The 21,616-nt window shown below is 35.7% G+C and overlaps 2 protein-coding genes across 5 annotated transcripts in view; one reads left to right on the top strand and one right to left on the bottom strand.

Annotated features, from left to right (window-relative positions):
• LOC135106956 (nucleotide exchange factor SIL1-like) overlaps positions 1–12,191 on the bottom strand; it is a 31,496-nt gene extending 19,305 nt beyond the window's left edge. For 2 of the 4 annotated variants that reach the window (XM_064016429.1, XM_064016430.1), the window contains exons 1-9: positions 11,927–12,191; positions 9,740–9,977; positions 8,744–9,018; positions 7,498–7,726; positions 6,582–6,754; positions 5,601–5,753; positions 4,878–5,102; positions 4,563–4,751; positions 793–848 (exon numbers count right to left, since the gene is read on the bottom strand). In XM_064016429.1, the coding sequence (XP_063872499.1) occupies positions 828–848; positions 4,563–4,751; positions 4,878–5,102; positions 5,601–5,753; positions 6,582–6,754; positions 7,498–7,726; positions 8,744–9,018; positions 9,740–9,959 (1,485 nt within the window). In that variant the 5' untranslated portion in view covers positions 9,960–9,977; positions 11,927–12,191 and the 3' untranslated portion in view covers positions 793–827. Of the gene's footprint in view, positions 1–792; positions 849–1,680; positions 4,752–4,877; positions 5,103–5,600; positions 5,754–6,581; positions 6,755–7,497; positions 7,727–8,743; positions 9,019–9,739; positions 9,978–11,926 lie in introns of those variants that run through there. The other 2 variants (XM_064016427.1, XM_064016428.1) reach the window with 2 other exon arrangements.
• An 837-nt stretch (positions 12,192–13,028) lies between these two features.
• LOC135106958 (signal peptidase complex catalytic subunit SEC11A-like) lies at positions 13,029–21,302 on the top strand. The gene is made up of 5 exons (XM_064016436.1): positions 13,029–13,189; positions 14,602–14,711; positions 15,229–15,378; positions 16,222–16,399; positions 17,972–21,302. The coding sequence occupies exons 1-5, from the start codon at positions 13,139–13,141 to the stop codon at positions 18,020–18,022; spliced, it is 540 nt and encodes a 179-aa protein (XP_063872506.1). The 5' UTR covers positions 13,029–13,138; the 3' UTR covers positions 18,023–21,302.
• The last annotated feature ends 314 nt before the right edge of the window (positions 21,303–21,616 follow it).

Raw genomic sequence — 21,616 nt, 5'->3', positions numbered from 1 at the left:
AGAGAGAGAGAGAGAGAGAGAGAGAGAGAGAGAGAGAGAGAGAGAGAGAGAGAGAGAGAGAGAGAGAGAGAGAGAATTAAATATCACTAAAAACGCTAACAGAACGACGGGGTGCCTTCCATAACTTTCCCTGCCTTTCTTCCCCGTCCTGCCGTGCTGTGCCAAAGACAATCATCCTTGTCATGAGACCAACGTGTAAGGAATCAACAGTGTTTTTCATGTCATCCGTTTGGTTTGCTTTCCTGGTGCCACATCATATTGTGTATCTTTTTTTGACTTTACAATTGAAACATGAAATCAGAAGTGAAACTCATATCATGGAAGTTACTGTATAAAAAATCTTAAGCTTATTACTTCTCTCTTCTTTCTCTGGGGGATTACATATTGTGTATTTTCTCTAATAATGCGTGCTTCACTTTTTTTTTTTTTTATTGATATGCTTAAGTAAATCAGACTACCATTGAGGTTCACATGACTCTTAGTTACTGACAATCCTAAACATATTTTTTATTTTACCCAACCTTCCCCATTGAGTTCAGTGTCATTTTGTCCAAATCAAATAACCAAATGACGCTTGGAATGATCACCTCTATAGTAACTAAACAAGTGCACAATCTTGATGTAAATGTAAATTTATGTGTCAAACCTAAAAAAAAAAAAAAAAAAAAAAAAAAAGTGAATTATGAACCATGCATTGACTAAACCAATGACTAAATTACCAAGCAATTGTACAACTTAGATGTAAAATTATAAATAAGGAAAAAAATTTGGCAGAAAAAGAAGCAGACTTACCTTTAACTTCACTATTATGTTCCTACGTGTTGCCATCACCACCTGAGTATGGAAGCCTGAAAGCAGAACACACTAAGCATCACTACAATGGCATAGCACAATGAAAGCAGAACACACCAAGCATTAATATAAAGGAATAAGGCAGTGAAAGCAGAACACACCAAGCATCACCATCATAGGTGGATAATGATATTGGGATATCTGTTCTCCGAAAAATATTTTTTCGCGCATTATCGATTCATCAGTATCGCCAATACTTTTGGTTCCAAACTATCGATAATCGATAATTTTAGTTTTTGGAACGTTGAGCATGTTTACGTTTTAAACTTTCAAAATCAAATGTAGTTATTTTACTCAAAACAGTACTTTTCATTAGTGAAGAGACAGAATAAACATTGAATTTTGAAGTTTTCAAAGATTTTTCTAAGTTTTCTTATATAAAGATAAAAATAAAGAATTGGATTTATAATTTTTTTATTTAAAATAAATAGCAATATTGTTACTGCTAGTATTGCAATTCTGGATTTATCAGTTTATCAGTTATCGGGCAATAAATTTATTGCCAGTTATTGATTATCATGATAACCACACTGGCACAACACAATGAAAGCAAAACACATTAAGCATCACTACACTGGAATAAAACACTGAAAGCAGAACACACCAAGCATCACTATACTAGAATAAAACACTGCTTTCAGTGGCACAACTCACTAAGAGCAGAACACACCAAGCATCACCACACTGGCACAACTTACTGAGACAGTGATCAAGAAATCTCATTTGCCGTCACCTCTCTTGGTTCTTTTACCAAGTCAGGTATGAGTCTTTCCTCACTAAAGTAATCCATGGACCAGTTAATATTCTCCATTTGAAGTAAACACCACAGAAAATTCAGCAATTTATTAAAAACACTTAATTTATATTCTATAATAATGATGTAGCATCACATTCAGTTACTCTTATGACTAGATGTGTAGGTTCATGAATAGATTTCTCACTTCCATGTCACTTAAGTTTAAGCTTTTGAGATGAATTACAGGTTCACAAAACACCTGTAATCTATTTTTATTGTGCCTTTATCTTAATTTTCATCAGATATAACAAATGTTCTATTGAAAACTTATTACAGTATGCATTGAAAAATCTGGAAAAAATATCACATTTTCATTACTAAGAACACTATCACATGACATTCTAAACTGTCAATATTAAATGCTCAACTATGTAACTTATCATGTATCTCACTAAACTTGTAATAATTACAGTTTTGGAAAAGCTTTCCTTCAAACATATAACGGAACATTTTTCTACTTCACTGATATTTTAATATTATGGTTTATGGACCTGACACTAAGAGAGAAAAAAAGTGAATGATACTGAAGACCTCAGTAAGAAATTGGAAGATGATATAATAGGGCAAACAGCACATGCAAGAGGAAAGCTAGTAGAGAAGGTGGATTTGAACAAGTAAGGAGGGAGTGTCTGGTTAAGGAGAGGTATAGGTTCTTTAGCCTTGGCCATCCCCTTGTAGGATGATTACAGAGTGAGGTACCTAAAGAGGAAGAAAAATAAATAGATGCAACACAATTCAACACTGCTGATGTGATACATCAGACTTAATTGTTCCTACTGTAGGGAACTTATCCTTCAACTATGTGTAGTAAAAATGAAATTTTTCACACACCAATTTACTCATACACTGAGCACTGCTTGAGTGTGGGTCCAGAAGATCTGTGCTTAAAGAAGCATGACAAGTGTATCATTATCTTTTGCTGTCTACCCATATGATTTTTCAAAATTGAGCATTACATTGTACTAAGTTTTATTAACATGGTGAAAAGATGTGTGTTACAACTCACACAGGAGCAGATTAACCATATTTACATTCCATCCATGGCAGAATGGGTTGCAAGGGAGAAACAAGTGTAAAGGAGTTATGAACACTGACAGAAACTGTATGTGATGTATTCTGCAATCACCCACTCACTTAAGAAAGCCTTATAACTCAAACAAATCTACCATGAAACTGCAGCTGGTGCACACTCTTTCATGTAAAGCTCATAAGATTTCTGTAGGAAGTGTCTCCCAATACACTTTGAAGGACCTGGACTTGTCTGTCACACTGCATACAAGGCTTTCTTAACATCTTTGCTATTGAAGATTATCATGTTGCCTTTGCCCCCAAAAAATGTTACCTAGCCACTTAAAGAAAAGTTTACAATATGATTAAGAAAGATGAGCGCAAGTTCACTGTGTATGGCTGCACTAATTAGGTTTGTCATCCCCGAAGTGCTGATCACTCTAAGGTAATATTTTTAACATTACATGTGAGCCATATAGCAACTTTAAAGGGTTGGGTTTAGGAGCCTTTTATTGGTGTGGAAAATTTGGCCTTCAATGACAGTGTTGGTTTAAGTGCTGTAAGATACATCAACTTATAATCAATGTTTGATAATGTAGAGGAATGTTTTGACAAGTACAAAGTCAAGACATTCATGCAGGATAGCACAAAGTATCACAGGAACCATTAGGAAATTGTGTTTTGAGTGTTCTTCAGGATAGCCCTGACTTAAATCAAAGAAAATAGATGATAAAAAAAAAACTGAGAAAGTTCCATACCAAAACTAGTGGAGACAATACTTACTATGTAAAATACCCTGAGTGGAAACACAAATAATGTTCTTCAAAAAGCAAAATCTTGACTCACATTCACATATTTGAATCTTCCATAATTTAACCTTCTTAACCTACACTGGCATATACACCATAATCAACTTAAACCAAATGTATTCTATATTCTTAGCAAAACAACAACTCCATTATCATAAAGCTAACTTCCAATGCCGCCATTTACCACATTTTCCAGAGCAGATACCTTTGTAGTGCTTTTCTTGACCGTCATGTTATATGAGGCATGACATGGCATGAGGGGTGACACTACCAGCCCTTCGCCAATATTTACGATTGAGTACAGCACACCTGCACATTTTAAGTTTACATACCAAATGTTCAAGATGAAGCTAACTGTATTAAGAGAATAAATGTAATACACTTAACCCATCTGTGCACACTTTTATGAATGTATGAGTAGAAAGAGTGAATGAGGTGTATGTGTGTGAGCATGGTATAAAGATAGATAAATAGATGAGTAGAAGACTGAATTTTGTTTTTCCTAAATTTCTTTTACTTTAGGAGTCATTTAATCCAGTATACAATTTATATGAAAAATACTGACTGTGAAATTATGATAGACTTTACCAAACACGACACAAAAATATCACAACAATAATAAATACTAAATAATAATGGTGAGAAGGGAAATAAATACTAGGAAACCATAATTCAAAAATACTTACATAGTGACTTCCATTAGACAAAAGTAGCAATAAATATTCTACATCATACTCATAGTTGAGTATGGATGTATAACGGTCGTGAGAAAATACAAATGATACAGATCAATGATCATTTATCAGGATGACCTTAAGATTTGACGGATTAGTCACATACAACTAACCATGGAAGAATTACACACATCCACATTAAAACTATGTGACGTCCTAAATAATCATTTACTAATCAGCTTTGATAAGGACAATGCATGGCTGTCTACACACCCAAATGATCATTCATTGCTGGGACTCAAATCCAAGTAAGACTGAGCCAATGAGTTTGACAGGAAGAATGCTACTCACTACATCATGATAAATGATGATGAATAATAAGCTACAAGATTACAATTCACTTTTTAAACCAATACTCCTCACCAGTCTTTGAATTGTGTCTGCTAGACCCTTAAACAAGGCATGACCTCCATCATCATTGTCTTGAAACTGTTCTTTGTAGGCCAAATCATCATAGGTGCGCGCCAGGTTGCGAAGAAGTGGAAGAGTGTCTATGAACTGGTTGCGGCACACTCCCACCATACTGCTCATTGCAGAAACTACTTTGTCGACCTGAAAAAGACAGAAATGAAATGGTCAAACACCTATGGAAATATTCTTCAAAATATAAAACAATCAATATCCACCAAAAATTATTCAGTGAAGTAGCTATAATTTTATCCAACAACTATAACTCACTGTGTCATGATCAGGTCTCAGAGGCATCTCATTCTTGAGAGCAGCACCCATGTCATAGCGGCGGTCTCGTCGGTCAAATGATGCCACTGTTAGAAGAGAGGAAACCACAGGACACCACCCTCCAGATGCAAGTTGCTTGTCCAGTTTGAAGCGCTGTAGCTGGTGCAATCTTTCTCCTTCTGCTTCTTCACGTTCCATCAACAAATCATGGAGAAGTGCTACCACCTGTATATGAGATATAAATTACTAATTATGAGCAACATACTGCTCATTATGAACTTAGGAGAGGAAGTACATCAATTACTCTTACTCTTCCCCTTCCCTCTTCACACAAACACACACATACACACATTTCTTCTTTTTGATGGACAAACCTTTTCTCTCTCTCTCTCTCTCTCTCTCTCTCTCTCTCTCTCTCTCTCTCTCTCTCTCTCTCTCTCTCTCTCTCTCTCTCTCTTTCTCCCATGTCCCTCCCCTTCCATTCTCATGCCTTGAAGATGCACACCATTACAAACATGCATACACACACCAGTAGAAGCTGAGGCCAACCATCAGCACTCCCAGAGGAAACATATACATACATCTTAATATTAGAAAGAAAAGATGTTGAAAAAAATAGTAACAAATCAGTTTTATCACAATGGTAATAATAACCTCTAAAAAGAAATCATTCAAAGCTGGTAAGGTCATACTTCAAGACACTGCTTATTTTCAAAAACTCACCTTCAGCTGGAGTGGCAAGCTTTGAAAGTCTTTTTTATCAAAAACTTTCCTCAACACTTCTAAGCCGCCATTCTGGGCCAGCACTTGTTGCCCATAAGGAAAGCCTCTTACCAGGCAGGAAAGAGCAAAAACTGCCTTTCGAGCCACATCCACCTGGAAATGCAGTTTCCACACATAGTTTCATGTTTGACCAATATTGGTTATATGTTAAAACAAAGCCAATGTCTGAATATTAAAGTACAGTAAAACCCTTGTTATACAGGACTAATTGGGGTGAAGCTACTGACATTAAAGGCAAAAATCCCATAAAAGTGGCAGTGAGTGGGTCACGAGTGCCACAACCTCTAATAACATCTGTTGGTGTGAGACTGAGGCAGAAGCAGTGTGTGGGTGCCAGGGTTGTGCTGCTGACCAGCCCAAATTATTATATAGCAATGTGAAAATTATGACATTTTTTCTATACATTATGGCATAGTGTATGGTAGGCAATGTATGGCAGATGGCAGACAAACACCAAATTATGACAAATACCATAATTATGGCAGACAGCGCAACCCTGGTTGGTGCGGTGTGCACTCACCACCACCACTCACACCCTCCCTCCCACCCATTCACTTCCTCACCGCCACTGTCACTTACCAGGATTTCTTACCAGGATGAGCTCCACTAGAAGGGAGCTCCAAACATGCCAACATGCCATAGTATAATAAGATATTTGTGATGACAAACATGTACCTGATGTAAAATACTGTGGAATGTGTGTTGTAACCATTTAGTGAATTATCAATAATAATACAGTTAATATTCCAGCCAATGGGTGGACATTCTGCCTCATTTACTGACATTTATCCAGTAAATCTGATGGATGGTCCATAGGCCATAAAATTCCATTAAATGAGGAAATCTACTATAATGGGGCTTACTGTACATCTATATTAGAAAAACTAAAGGAACACAAAACTTCTAGGACATAAACCTTACCCGAGTTTCATAGGCTACAGTTCTGATGAGTGACTCAACAAGGCCAGCTTCAACAGCAGCTATCTGGACCTTTGGATTGCTCTGGACTGCTGAGCCAAGCAGATGCAATGCTCCCTGTTTTATGATGTTGCTTGTTGAGTTCATCCCTGGCAACACTATCTGCTGCAGTCCATCTGTGAAGATAATTATATGAATACCTCAACCTCTCATAACAAAAAAAAAAAGTCCAGGCTGACATTCCCCTTGAGAGAGAATCCCATAATGCTAATCTTTTCCTAAAAACTAAATTGATTAGCAAGGCTTTGGCAATCCCACTTCAGGCATTATCTTAATCCCACTGGTTATGCTACAGTCACTCCTATATGCAACCTTCTTATCATCACATTCACATGGTTATGCTACTGTCAATCCTATATGCAATCTTCTTGTCATCACACACACTCATTTTCTTTCTCTAGGAACATAAATCATCTCCATCTTTTAGACTTCAGGTTTAGGGTATTATGCTATTCTAAAATGCCTCTTTTTCTTCAAGTGCCACACTCACTTTTCCTCTACAAATGTACTTATCATATGCAATGCTGTTTCCCTCTTGTCTTTCCATCTATACCTTATTCAATACTTTAGTTAATAACAGAACATGGATATTTTAATTCTAACCCTATTTTTTTGTTAACTGTCCCTTCATACACTGCTTCTGCAACTCAATTTTAACTTTATAAGGATGTGTGAAATTAATTATATAGATGCTTAAGCTCCCATTTTTTAAACCCAGCCAAATAATGATCAGATCTGTACTATGAATGGTTCTGACATGTGAACTAGTCAATCAACACACTGGACTCAGAAAAAAATATAAATAAATAAATACAAAAATCAAGTTTGATCCTTCACTGACGAAATTCACAAAGCTTACCCATATCAACAAAGGTGATAGCATTGTCAAACTGATGAACTAAGTATTCCATGTCCTCCAACAGGTTGGCACGCTCTTCCTCTAACTTTGCATTCTTATAACGATTCATTAAATTCGTCAGTATTTCCACATCTGTTTCAACTTTAATATTCAAGGCATCAAAATTTTCCTTCAGTTCTTCATAGGAGCGTAACTTCTTCTTTCTTTTCTCTGCATTTTCAATACTCTCCTGAAATATAATGTATAAAGAGAATCATATCAATGCATTGTTACAATACTTAGTAACCATACCAATAATTAATGTGCAGGAAAAAAAAAAAATGTATATTTTCAATATAACCCCAGATCTTGAATTGATTATTTATACATGCGAGCAGAAGAAACATGAAATCAACACTTTTCTAAGAGTACAAAATTAACAGACTGAACTCAGATCAATTATTAAAATCATATACTTTTACAATGAACCAGTACATGAAACTGCTTATATGGCATACCATGTACATTTACACATTTGCTATAAATAAAGAACCATGCCTGCAAATGTGAAATTATAACAACCAAACCAACCCTACACTAACCACTGCTCCCACCATTGCAAGATACACATTACAATACATCAGAGCTAGTTCTAAAAAGAGGCATTTGAAGCAATGCCCTTCCAAATTTTTTGCTTTGCCTCCTTGATTCAAAACAAGAAATACATATTATAATTATATTGTATGCAATTTATATTTGGCATCATTCAGGTTCCAAGTTTTAAGGTGTAAAAATAATCACCATAATCATGTGATACAGTTTGATGGCTGCTTGCAGGAAGTATGTCTAATACATACTGAAAAACAAGAGAAACATACAAGCAAGTTGATGCTGGGATTTGATGGGGGGTGAGCAATTAATAAGATTCTGATATGTCCTGGATTACCAAGAACTGATAGAGATAAAATGCATTAGAACTTTCACAATATATGAATAATCAACAATACTAATTTAGCTGAATTAGAAGACAAGCATGTGTTTAAGATCACTATGCTAAAATATTCATCTATTTCTTTGACCTCTTAGACTTTGACAAGATAATGAAATCATCCTTAGATCAAATGTGTCATCTATATTAACATTTTAATCTAGTGAGATACTCTTTATCCTACTGTGATTCATTACAAGCTTTCATTTTCAAAATTTCAGAAAGAATCCCTATAAAAGTCTAGTTTAACTAGGAAAAATAGCAAATTAGTTGACTAACCTTTGCATTAAGCCCATCCTCACTTTTAATTTGCTTTAGAGCTTCAATTATATTGTCTCTCATCAAAGCAGCTTTTTGATCCATTTCTTCTTCATCTTCCGAGTCATTTTTCTCAACTGAAATGACTGCTTTGTTCATGTTTGCAGGTTCAGGGTTCTCCATCACTTGGGATGTATGACTGTGCTTGGCTTCATCCTCATCATCTAACAATTTAGCTTCCTTCACACCAGTCTGGAGGTTCATGCGGATATGGAGACCAGGAGGAATTGCCTGGCCTATTGGAAGAGGAAAGGAGGTCTTGTTAATTGTGATCAAAAGCAAAAAAATAATTTAATTAAAACAAACACTGAGGTGGTCATTACATGACAGAGTTAAGGAAATTCAAATCAGTAATACAGTGGCACTAATTATTCCTAAAGAAAATACAATGTGTTTCTCTAGTTTCAACAAAAAATGTTTACTTATGAAATCATACGTTCTAATTAACACCACAAAATTATAATCTGCAATAATCATACAGTGCATGCCATTTCTGGATATATAAAAGGAATGATACAGGCATAAAGATGCCATATGCCCTCAAGTACATTTGTTTAGAATATTATTATTATAGTTAAAGCAAAAAAATATGAATAACACTGGTTGCCAGCAGCAAACTGTATTAGAATGTGATAGTCATCAAGGTTCAAGGCAAAGGGGTACATGACACTGATGAAAAATTCCTAAAGTAATCTATATAAAGTAATGATACAAGTAATGGTATAGTGTTTGTATATATGGAAGGGGATACCACCCCTGTTCTGTCTGAAGCAGCTTGCCCTAATACAAAATATACTATGTGTTCATAGTAGAAGGGAAACTAAAACACTAAAAACTTATCTAAATGGAGGGAGGAAACCATCTCCTCAACCTAAAACAACTAATCAACACAACCTTTGAGTGCAATTACAAGACAATGATATGGAAACAAAAGGTAAGATATAAAGCATACCCTACCTGGCTCAACAGTCTGCCATTTATCTGTTGGAATAAAGGGTTCCGTATCATCATGGGATTCATCTGTTGTTGCCTCATTAGTCAGTGTCAGCTCATCATCCTGGTCATCATCTAGGTCTAATGCCACCAGTCTGTCATCCTGCTTCTGGCTCACAGTGTCCGTGATCATGGCTGCTACCACCACCACCACAGTTAACACAAGACACACACCGCTCTTCATGTTTTCCTTGATCCTTACCTGAAAAAAATAAATGATAATTGTGCAAAATATGAATAAAGAATTATCTGCTTTCAGGCACCTTTGTGCCACTGTCACCCTACTATCCCATTCTATATTAATATTTTTTATTTACAATATCACATAATGTATACATTCAAACAGTATATACAGACTGAGGATGTTCAATGCAGAAGAGGGGGACAGTTGAGTGTCATTGAAGAAAAGAGGGAAGAAAAAAGGGGATTGTTATCTGGAAGGTTGTGTCAAGTTTATAGATGGAGGAATTGAGATTTTGAGGCATTGAACAATATGAAGTTTGGGGCAGAGCAAGCTTAATGTTGTTCAATGCCTCAAAAACTCAATTCCTCCATCAATCAACTCAACACAATTTTCCAGATAACTATCCCCTCTTCTTCAATGACACATACCTGTCCTTTTTTTTTCTACATGAAACATCCTTGGTCTGTCCTTTACTAACAATCTAAACTGGATATTTCACATCTCATCTCTTGCTAAAACAATTTCTATGAAGATGAGAGAAATTTATAAAATACATACATAAGGTATATCTAACAATACGCCAGGCCTGCAATCCCACACAGGGTGGTCCGAACAAAGCACAATACATACATATGTATATAATTCACACTTTTAGGGCCCTGTCACACAGTGGGTCTTTTGAATTAGGGTGGTCTGGTATGTGAGTGAAAGATTTGTGCCCTTTTAGCTGCTCAATGTTCAAATGGTGACTCACTGCTGTGAGTGACATGCACCACTCAGTTCATCAGTGCTGTGAGACAGAAATGACATGCAACACCACTGCTCTTTAGGCTCTTGTGCTGGCTTGTGCTATGAAAAAGAAGAAAGCAAGGAAGAAAGGAAGAATGTGGGCAAAGCACTGGCTTCTCCATTGGGAAACATTAGGCAGTGACCAACAAATATTTCAAGAATTAACTGTGGAATTAACTGTGGTGAACTTTCAAAACTACACAAGATTACCTGTGCCTGTGCTCTGTACAGAACTGAAAAAAGTAAGACCATTGCACTGAGATTTTTGTGACATCATGAGTAAGGTGGTTTAGTGGATCTTCTGTCATGTGTCATGTGCTGGGAGGGCAGAAGTGTGTATCATGTACCCCAAGCACCTCAGTTTGAATGTGTTGCCAGGGTGAGTTCCCCATAATTTGACACATTGTGTGACAGAGCCTTGGCTCAAGTAAGGATATAAATTTGAAAAAAGAGAACAACAGTGAGTGACATTCTTTAGGATTTATATTTTTTTTATTTCATATATATATATATATATATATATATATATATATATATATATATATATATATATATATATATATGAAATACTACAACACCCTTGTTAGAAAAAAAAGGTTACTCATGTCCTCTAATTTGCCGGTGATACATACTCGTATACTTATCTAGTAGTATCAATGTCAGGTGAAATTAATTGTATACAGAAGGATTTGGATTGAATGTAACTGTGCCCAGGAAAGTGATGGATGACATTTAGTCAGGAGGAAAAATAAGTGATAAGAGCACTTCAAATACTGTAAGTTGATACAAATAATCTGCAAGACTATACTTGACTTATGTATAGTCTGCTGGGTTGATGATATCAGTTCCATTATGGGTGAGAAAAGCCATGACTAATGAAAGGAATTAATACGTAGCAGTAACATTCAGTGGACACATACATAAAGCAACATGGATGGATACAGGTTATTAAAGTCCAACAAAACATTCACACTAAAATATTTTACTGTGCCTGGGTGAATGAATATAGATAAATCCTGAAAACACTCATGAAAATAATCCCATTAGGTCCCCTTACTTTGTGCATAACGAAATGGAACAACATAAGTATTAGTGTAGTATGAAAAAACAGAATTATTTAATAGCATCATAAAATTCACATGAAAATGTAAAATAAACATAAGCAGACGTGGACTTACCAAAAGACAGTCAAGTACAGACGCTGGCTACAAAACAGGACACCGACACGTCATACGAGAAAAGGACACACAATTCTTATATTCTCACCGTCTCCTTCTTACTATCAGTCTTGACCCTTGTGAATATTACAGTACAACTCCTCCGAGGTAAGTGACGCTGGACACCTCGACACAAGCCACACGTCACGACGGCCAAGTGTGTTGCGTCACGGATAGCAGCTTGGCAGCAGGCGTCGTGTACCAACGAGCGTCACACACGTCACTATTGGGAGACGCTTTTTGCACATTCGGCACTTCCTAAACTACTGTAATCATATCCCTCTATTTCATGAGACATCCATTTTATTGTGATTAGACAAAACATATTCATGCTGTTTTCCCCCCTTTAGCTCAGAGAAAGAATACAAATAAATCTTTTTGTTCTTATGACTTGTGCAACTTTGTATCGCTTCTTATTAAAGATAGTTCACTCCTTGTTGTCTGTTGTACTGTTTCCTTTTATTTATTACTTGGTTCTTGTTCTTTTTGGTTCATGTTTCTTTATTACAATGTTTCCCCAGTCCTCATTGTTATTTTGACTCTGTAAACATAGATAAGATCAACCCCACAAAAGTCAACCTAGCTTGTATTACATGATAAAACAGACCAATAGTGTGAAAATGCACTAATTTCTAAGCTAATGGAAATCATATCACTCTGAGACTGTTCTATTTTCACTCTTCAATATCAATATAGTATAAGATTCTGCATTTCCATAAAATTATGAAAGTGGATATAAGATTTCTGGTGTCTTTGTTACCTATCATATACTCCCCATATTAGGTTTGCTTTTGAGTTTAAAACACTATCAAAGTTCTACTATAAGGGCATTAAGGTTTAAATGTCTATTACGCTAACTATTTTTCTTTCATATTCATTGAAAGAAATATGTTCTCGTATGTATATGGTGGTACCTTCTATATGGTGCAGAAGAAAAAAAAATCAAAATGTAGACATTCATATAATTAGCCTCTACTGGCTATTTCAAAACCAGACTATTTATAAAATAAAACTAAAGTGTATGAAACTTGGGAACAATATTGGTGAGGATAGGTATTGGAGTGTGAAGTGAGGTGCAGTGTGTTGTGTTGTCAGTGTGGCCGCCACGGAGGTAAACAGCACGTCAACCCGGCACTCGCTTTCACATATTGCGGTCCCTGAAACGCCGGCAAAATGTTGCAGCTCGATTTTCTGGACGATTTAAGACGAATGAACATGCGTCAGGTAAGTTTTAAAGGCTTTATCACTCAAGGAAAGCTAATGAGGCTGTCGAAAGCTGAGTGTCTGGGGGTCTTTGCTCTGCCCCAACACTTCCAGCACCGCCTTCACTACTTTTCCAGTCTCTGAACCAACGCTTATTTCACCGCCTTCACCGACACCTCTGCTCAGGCCTAGTCTTTCCTTCTTCAGTTACCCTGTTCTCTCTCTCCCTGCCCCAGCCTCTCTGTCATTGCCTTCACTTCTCACAGATGTTATGGGTTATCACGAGAGCGTTACGCATGTGATAACAATTCTAAAGCCACATCATTTTGTATTGGCTGGTCGTGTAAGGATAGTTGTTACAGTTTGGTTCTTGTGTTTTTTTAGAGTTTTGGTTAATTTATTTTCAGGTTTTGTTCATCTACTTAATGATTCAGTTTCATTTGTTCACTCTGTTTAAAATCGTGAACTTATTTACATTGTCTTGTGCAGTTCTTGATTTATTTTATGGTGTTTTCTCTTTCTGTTACTCAGAACTGTTTCTTTGTGCCATCTACAAATTGTTGATCACAGTGTTTAAAAGTCTGTCATGTCTTGAATCTTTAAATGTGTTAGTATAGTAAAATTTAATTTTATAAGACAATGTTCTTAATCAGAGTTAAAATTTGGTTTAAGTTTACATGACTCCATACTGTACGTTCTCAATTATGCCAATGACTTCGGTTTAGTCTGGTTAGCATACTCTAGGTGAGGTCTTAAGAGGGTTGTGATTAAGGCCTTGAACATGACAGAAGCAGTATGCATCAGTGAACTTATTATGCCCATTATTGTTAACTTTGTTGATCCTTTTTGTCAGAGTATGAGAAAATTGTGGATTATTATCAATAATATCAAGTACATCCATTTTTTCTTGGTTTTCTTTGATATCTAAAAAACATAAATATTAATTTCCTCTACTGTCATTTTTGCTCTGTTTCAACACTAGTATCAGTCTGGTTTTATTGCAGTTATAACAAATACGGTACACATAGTTATTAGTGTTTCCCAATCTCACATCTCACCGGTAGGAATATTTCTAATTCCATCTTTATTTCTTTGAAATATTAATACAGCAAGATGATTTTGAGGATTTTTTTCCATCTGCAGTATTATTTTACCATTTGCCACACATAGTAATGTATGTATGTCATTTTTATATGCATCTCTTGTGTAATAAGCTGTATTGTACTTTTACTTGAACCTCATCCAGACATCAGTTTTTAGTATTTGTCATAATCCACTGAACCACATCACTTCTGCAGTTGAGATCTTATGGAAGTATCCAATCATTATTCTACTTGCATTAATTGATTATTGTAGCACTTAAATAATTCATTTTTTGACACTGTGCATTGATTACTTATTTACCTAAGTCTAATATCACTGAACCATTGCAGCTGTTCTACCAATTGCTGAATTTTGCCATGATTGTGTCGTCAGCACTCATGATATGGAAGGGCCTCATGGTGGTGACTGGCAGTGAAAGTCCCATTGTTGTTGTCCTCAGGTAAGATCAAATGTTTCTACATGTACCTATTTATAATGAATCTTTTGAAATTAAAGTAATTTGTTTCAAAATAAAATTATAAGTAGAGAATGTATTTCCTAATATTACAATGTCTTTTCACACACACCTTTCAGGCATTGCCTACTTGAAGTAATTTGTGCCATTTTGTATACTCTTGATACTCAGTCATTTGAATAATTTTTTACTCTCTCTCTCTCTCTCTCTCTCTCTCTCTCTCTCTCTCTCTCTCTCTCTCTCTCTCTCTCTCTCTCTCTCTCTCTCTCTCTCTCTCTCTCTCTCTCTCTCTCTCTCTCTCTCTCTCTCCCCAGAGCCTCCCTGACTCTTCCATAGCAATGCAATAAAACCTTTCTTCCCTTTCCACTCTTCTCACTCCCATTTCCATAAGTAATGACAATTATCCATCTCCTCATTTCATAGATAAGATATTGATAAAATCAAGATTTATCATTATTTGGTGTATCTTTAAAGGACATATACATAATTTCTATATCAACAGTGGCAGCATGGAACCAGCCTTTCAACGAGGAGATCTTCTTTTCCTCACCAACTACGAGCAGGAACCCATCCGTGCTGGGGAGATTGTTGTTTTCAAGGTGGAGGGACGTGACATACCGATTGTTCACCGTGTCATGAAGGTCCATGAAAAGTTAGTATTTGTTACATTTATGTGTTTGATTTTAGTTTGATTCATGGTGGACCTGTGTACCTATTGCCACATAGAGTTCTGGTTAATATACATGTAGCTCCTGAACCATTTGCCTAATGTCAATTCGAACATTAAATAGTAACCTCAGGAGGCTGGTTGGGTATCCCTCTGCAGTTACTGAAATATGGATGTCACACATTTGCATTATATCCTGATCATTGACTGTTGTTCTACTTTTATGTAAGGACTTAATGAAATCAGTGGTAAGCAGCAATTACAATGAGAGAGCAAATGGTGGAAAAAGAGCTTATAAGAGATTAAGGGATCCTTTTATTGCTGAAGTTTGTATGTACTGATGTGGTTGAAGTTGTTGATCCCATTACTTTATAGATTTAAGGCAAATCACCATTGTTATGTGGGAAAGACTTGGTTTCTGATCATATCCAAGGTTATGACAATCTACTTGCAGAATGCACTTGACACTTGTGTACCATAATCTGTAAGTAGTTTCACTTACTTTCAAGGTACTATTGACTTCATGTTTAGTATTAAAAAAGAATAAGAGTATCCATTCCACAGGTACTTTTTTCTCTTTTTCTTATGTTTGTTCTCTGCAATGTATCACTCGTATCACTCGTTATTTCCCAACATTATTCCTCCTAACTCCTCCCATTGTATCAATTGGTGCATTGATTTGCAAACTGTATTCCCATGTGCAATATTTCCCTTGTATATATTTGTATATTATCATAGGTTTTCTCAAACGGTGAAGTAAATTATGATTATAAGCAGGGTGTTTTCTCCAGTTTTAATACTAATTTAACAATTTTGTCAAATCATCAGGGAAGATGGATCAGTCAAGTTCCTAACCAAGGGTGACAACAACAATGTGGATGACCGTGGGCTTTATGCTAATGGCCAAGCGTGGCTAAACCGGAAAGATGTGGTAGGACGAGCACGAGGTTACGTCCCCTTCATTGGGATTGTCACTATCATCATGAATGATTATCCGAAGTTCAAGGTAAGATCTGTTATACCTGTTAATATTTTTTTATGTTGTACACAGTATTTTATCAGGATAAGTTGACTGATGAGATCAATTTAAATTCATTGTCAGGCACAGCTGATTTTGAGGTAAAAATCTTTTCTAATATTCTCTCTCTCTCTCTCTCTCTCTCTCTCTCTCTCTCTCTCTCTCTCTCTCTCTCTCTCTCTCTCTCTCTCTCTCTCTCTCTCTCTCTCTCTCTCTCTCTCTCTCTCTCTTCATATCTTTGTTTTAAATGAACTTGAATCTTGTGATTCTACAAAAGGAACACAAAAAAATAGTAAGTTTTCCTATGTTGTAAACCAGATATCTGTGGTGCTGTGATGGTAACACTTCACAATGTGCATGTTTAAGTTGGTAACACTGGGAATGAGGGGGCTTGAGATGGTAGGTGGTGCACTCAGTGTGCTGTAAGGACTAGTGGATGGCATTGTACTTGACTACCTGGGGCATTCTTGAGATTTGATGAGTGGGATGTTTGGAGGATGATACCTTGGCAACTTCCTTAGAAATTAAGAAGAGTGAGCAAGAGCTTGCCAAAAAATTGAAGTTAAGCTGAAAGAAGTATTTATAGATGTTCTATCTATTGCATACAAAAAATTAGTGCACATGAGGTGGATTAGAGAACCAGTGGATGTGTATGTCAGTGAACTAAGGATGTTGGCTGGGTAGGCTGGATTTGAACTAATGTTCATCATTTTTTTTTTTTAATTAGTATTGAGCTTTATTGGGTGGAACAGGTCATGACACTAATCATATTGTCAAAAGCCAGGATTTTGGCTTCAAACAAGGTTAGTACAATGGCAGTGACAGCAGCTGTGATCAATCTGGCTGGTAATTGTCAACCTGTTCACAGAGAAAATATGAGTGCCAAAATGACTGAATATCAGGCATTTAAGGGACAATGCATTTGGTGCGATGGGCCATGTGTGGCTTAGTATTACAAAAAAAGAAAAGGGATTGTGTGCTACCACTGTGGGAAGAAAAGCCACAAAGCACCACAATGTGATCAGTGGGAACAACAATAGGCAGCTGTTGCACCAACAGCTACCCCTTCATTGGAGTAAAGGTGCTTAATTGCAGGGGAGCACAGGATGAGAAGGGAAAAAATCACAGAAAATCACAGACCCACTGGCTTTTAGTACAAAGGAGATGCAGCTGTCTGTCCATTTATCTATGGTGGGGGACCCCAACTGCATTGAACCAGCTCTGGGGGGTCCCAGCTTGCAAAAGGTTGAGAACCCCTGTTCTAGATGGAAGTGCAGTATGTGCATTGGTGGATGCAGGATGCTCAACCAGTGATCAGGGCATGTAGATTTGATTGTGGTTCTTACTGTGGTGATTGACATCTTGGTCATTGGTGTTTATGTGGTGATGGGCATGAATGGTTGCCTGTCTCTGGGTCCAGGTGTGATAAGGGGTTGTTTGTCTGCTGTACCTTGATAACTGGCTGCCACAGGTGCCTTCTAATTAAAACTACAGTATGAGATGCACACATACACACTTTGAAAAGGTCATGTCATTAACTGTGGATCTTTTTCTTTTCAGTATGCAGTATTGGCTGGGCTGGGACTATTTGTACTAGTACATCGGGAATGAAGTAATGTAATAGACATTTCTTAAGTCCGTTATTTCTTGTAAAAAAATCAAGTGCCAACTTTTGGCATTCATAGATTCCATTCTTATTTTCATTCTTATACCTTAATTGAGGTGCTTAATTGTACTGGTAAACAAGACTGAAAATACAAATTTTTATAAGAATTTTTTTGTTTTGTTTTTAGTAACCATCAGCAAAAAAGAACTGCTTTTGTATTGTAATTGACAGTTAGGTGTTTACCTTATGTAGCATGCACCATTCTTACACAATACATGTTTGTTTACTTATGTGAATATCATGTATATATATTTACATATACCAATAAATGCTCTGGTTTAGCAGATGTAGTGTACATCAAAAGATTAATGATACATGAACATATACAATATGCAGTGTATTTTCTATCACATGGATGCATTATTCTTTTATACCCAAAAAGAAAAAGAGGTTATAGAATAAGTAGTAAAATGAGTGTGACATTTTAAGTACATGTGAAATTTATGTATGTAAAATACTTAGACTGACCACTTATTGTCTGAGTGATAGTACTCTTTACAAAGATAACAAAGTATTAGGAAGTTATCAGCTACCATCTATCAGTGTATATTATATAAATGTTCAAAATGTCTCAAGTTTAAAGATGAAAAAGTACATTTTTGTGGTTGTATAATCAACTGAAAGTATTCTTAGATATCACATGTAACTTTTATATCATTGTGTTATTTATACAAGAATATTGGTTAAATTCATAGTCTCTTATGAGTAAGTTAATCATCTGCAAAGTGATCTCAAATGGTCAAGCTTCCCTCTCTTGTCTATAAAATCAGTATTAAAAACCATCTAAATTGTCAGGTGTATTTGCGTTGATGTGTGTGCCTATCTGCACTCACTTTCATTAGCTGTTATTCCTAAATTGTTTGATCTCATCAAAGAGCCGCTCTCACTTTTGCTTTCAGTATTGGAAGTGAGTGGGAGGGATGGCTAGCACTGACTGTGATAGTGGGGCTCATGACCATTGATTATATCAGAGTTCACCTTGGTGATTATGGGATCAGTGAAGAATGTTATAGTAGACATTGTCCAAGAATACTTCAGATTGATTATTTAGTAAAGAAAGCACCTTTGTTATTAGTGCAGCCATAAAAGAAACTTGACAGCAGTTAGTGTTTTCCTGGGCTGAAAGTTAAATATGATATGCAACTGGAGTTGTTCTGGTGTCACTCCAAATATTCAGACCTTTTCATGGTTGTAGTTGAATGGATTCTACATTTAAAGATTTTTGGTGTTGGGGGGGATTATGGTGATTGTTTTCCTTTTATGTTTTTTGCTTGTTGTTTACAGGTTATGTTATACCTGTTGGAATAGCTTCTTAACCCAAACAGTGTCAGGATCATGACATAGTAAAGAAGTTCCAATCTTTTTGTTAGTGGCATATCTTAAAGTAAGCCATTTTACTACCATGCTTATGGTGCATGGTTAAAATCATGTATGTAATGCTGAGAGGTTTGCCTCCATGAACTGAAACATTGGTAGCTCTTTGGGACAACAGATGAGCTTATGAGTATGGCTGATGTAGATGATCCTGACTTTTAGGCCCCCAGCCTACTCTATGATTATGTGAATGTCTCTGTCTACTTTCTATTTCTTTTTTTCATATTTCCACCACCCCTTCCCTACATGACAGAGACAGTCCCTTACCCATCTCCTGAAAAACAATAATAATAATATAAAGAAATAAAATAAATAATTAAAAATAAATAGATAATAATGAAATGAAAATATGGTAATAAATGACACTATATTATGCAACATATACCGATGCAGAGACAGTTAACTTTTGCCACTGAAAAATTAGGAAGTGATGCACCAATAGTTGTTCATCACTCATAAAGCAAAATGAAAATTGCCACTCATTCTTACTTCTGCAGGTAGTGTAAGTAGCTCAACTGCTAGTGACTATTAACTTTTTGCCACATTCTTTGAGCCACCAATTACTTTATTACTGATATTCCTTCACTGTAGAACAGAAAACTTAAAACATGAAAATGCAAGAGTTGGAAAGCACTGGGGTTTGTAAAACATATATAAATCAACCAACACTGTATGGGTTAAAAGTAATGATGCGGTGCAGGAAGTAGGCAATTCATTCTCAGTTGATTTTAGTTTTAGAAAATCATCAGATGAGTATAAGTGCACTGATTCTCTTCAGATTTTCATAGTATGCAGACTTTTGGAAATGTTTTTGAAAAATCATAAATTGTAAATAAATAAATAACAAAATCTTCAAGGTGGTGTCTCATGTTACTAGCTCTACAAAATTATTCCAATTTTATTACTGGAAGTCATCATGTCTAGTTTGGTAATCAAGTAAAAATGCAGCTTTCAGTGGCATGTCTCAGCAGGAAAACTGGCATGATGTAAACATTACATTACAAAAATTTTAATAAGCATTCTGCAACTTTTCATTTACTAATTTCTTCTATACAAGGACACCTCATCATCAGATATGACTGCAACAAAAAATAATTAGCATTAGAAAAGACTAAAGAATACATTTACACATTTTATAATAAAATTTTTCTCTTACACATGGTAATATTAAAAGATTACTACATAGTGGATATAATATAGCTTGCAATATTTTACATGATAATAATGCAAGAAAGGCAGAAGTGTTCTTGTGAAGCTGTTTCAGATGTCTAGTACATACACCACTGATGTATGTGAGCTGTCACATTGACAGTGAAGTAATACAGATTTGTACTTATAATCACAAACATGAACATTCTCACTGTTCACACTATATGTTTCCTTTTTTTTTTTTTTTTTTCTGTAATTGACTAGCAGTGAAAAATCACATATAAGTGCCACTGGATGACAGTATGAATGCAAATTTCTCAAGCACTAAGGTTTAAAGCTAAAAATGCAGCTTTCGTTTTCATATTCTTGTCACCACTAATAATCTATGACTTCAAATTACTAAGGAAGTTGATGTATATACTGCCTCTGAAGCCATTCATTGTTAATTTTTATCAACTATTTCATTTGGTTTGTATTTGTTTATTAGCTTACCTTACCCATTTTGGTTATTCAAAAACCTCACATCAGAAATACAAATTTTTTCATGAAATACCACCTTCAAGAATTTTGGATCTCCAGGTTCAAAATGGAGGTTCAAACATTACTCTTAAAGTAAGGCATACCCTTCTTTTTATTGTGAGTGTCTAACTTTCTTTCTACAAGTTTTTTATAGTTAAAAATATAATAAAATGTACGTACACACATTGAATCTAGTATCCTTTAACAAATGTGAATATCTTGAACTTAAATATACATGCAAGAAATCTAATAAAATGACATCTGCTCCTGTATCACTTAGAGGGAAGCATGCAAAAATTAGATTGGATACCTGTATTGGATTCACTTGAATATATTTGACAAAAATAATGCAGCGTACAATTTTACAATAAGAAAGTCATAAAGTTGTTTAATAAATTTGAAAACTAATAAATGATATTTTTGAACATAGTTTAATGGATGCTATGTTAGCTAAATTAATGAAGACCAAGAAGCACCAGATATTGGAGAGAATATGG

This window comes from Scylla paramamosain, chromosome 14, assembly GCF_035594125.1.
Source record: "Scylla paramamosain isolate STU-SP2022 chromosome 14, ASM3559412v1, whole genome shotgun sequence".
NCBI classification, from domain to species: Eukaryota; Metazoa; Arthropoda; class Malacostraca; order Decapoda; family Portunidae; genus Scylla; species Scylla paramamosain.
The sequence above is the reverse complement of the archived record's forward strand: the minus strand, read 5'-3'. Positions and strand labels throughout refer to the sequence as shown.

Excerpts from the sequence above, each read along its gene's own strand:
- LOC135106958 (XM_064016436.1), top strand. The coding sequence starts at position 13,139 with ATGTTGCAGCTCGATTTTCTGGACGATTTAAGACGAATGAACATGCGT. Across the intron at positions 15,379-16,221 it reads GTCATGAAGGTCCATGAAAA|GGAAGATGGATCAGTCAAGT; the intron begins GTTAGTATTTGT and ends TCAAATCATCAG. Across the intron at positions 16,400-17,971 it reads ATGATTATCCGAAGTTCAAG|TATGCAGTATTGGCTGGGCT; the intron begins GTAAGATCTGTT and ends TTTTCTTTTCAG.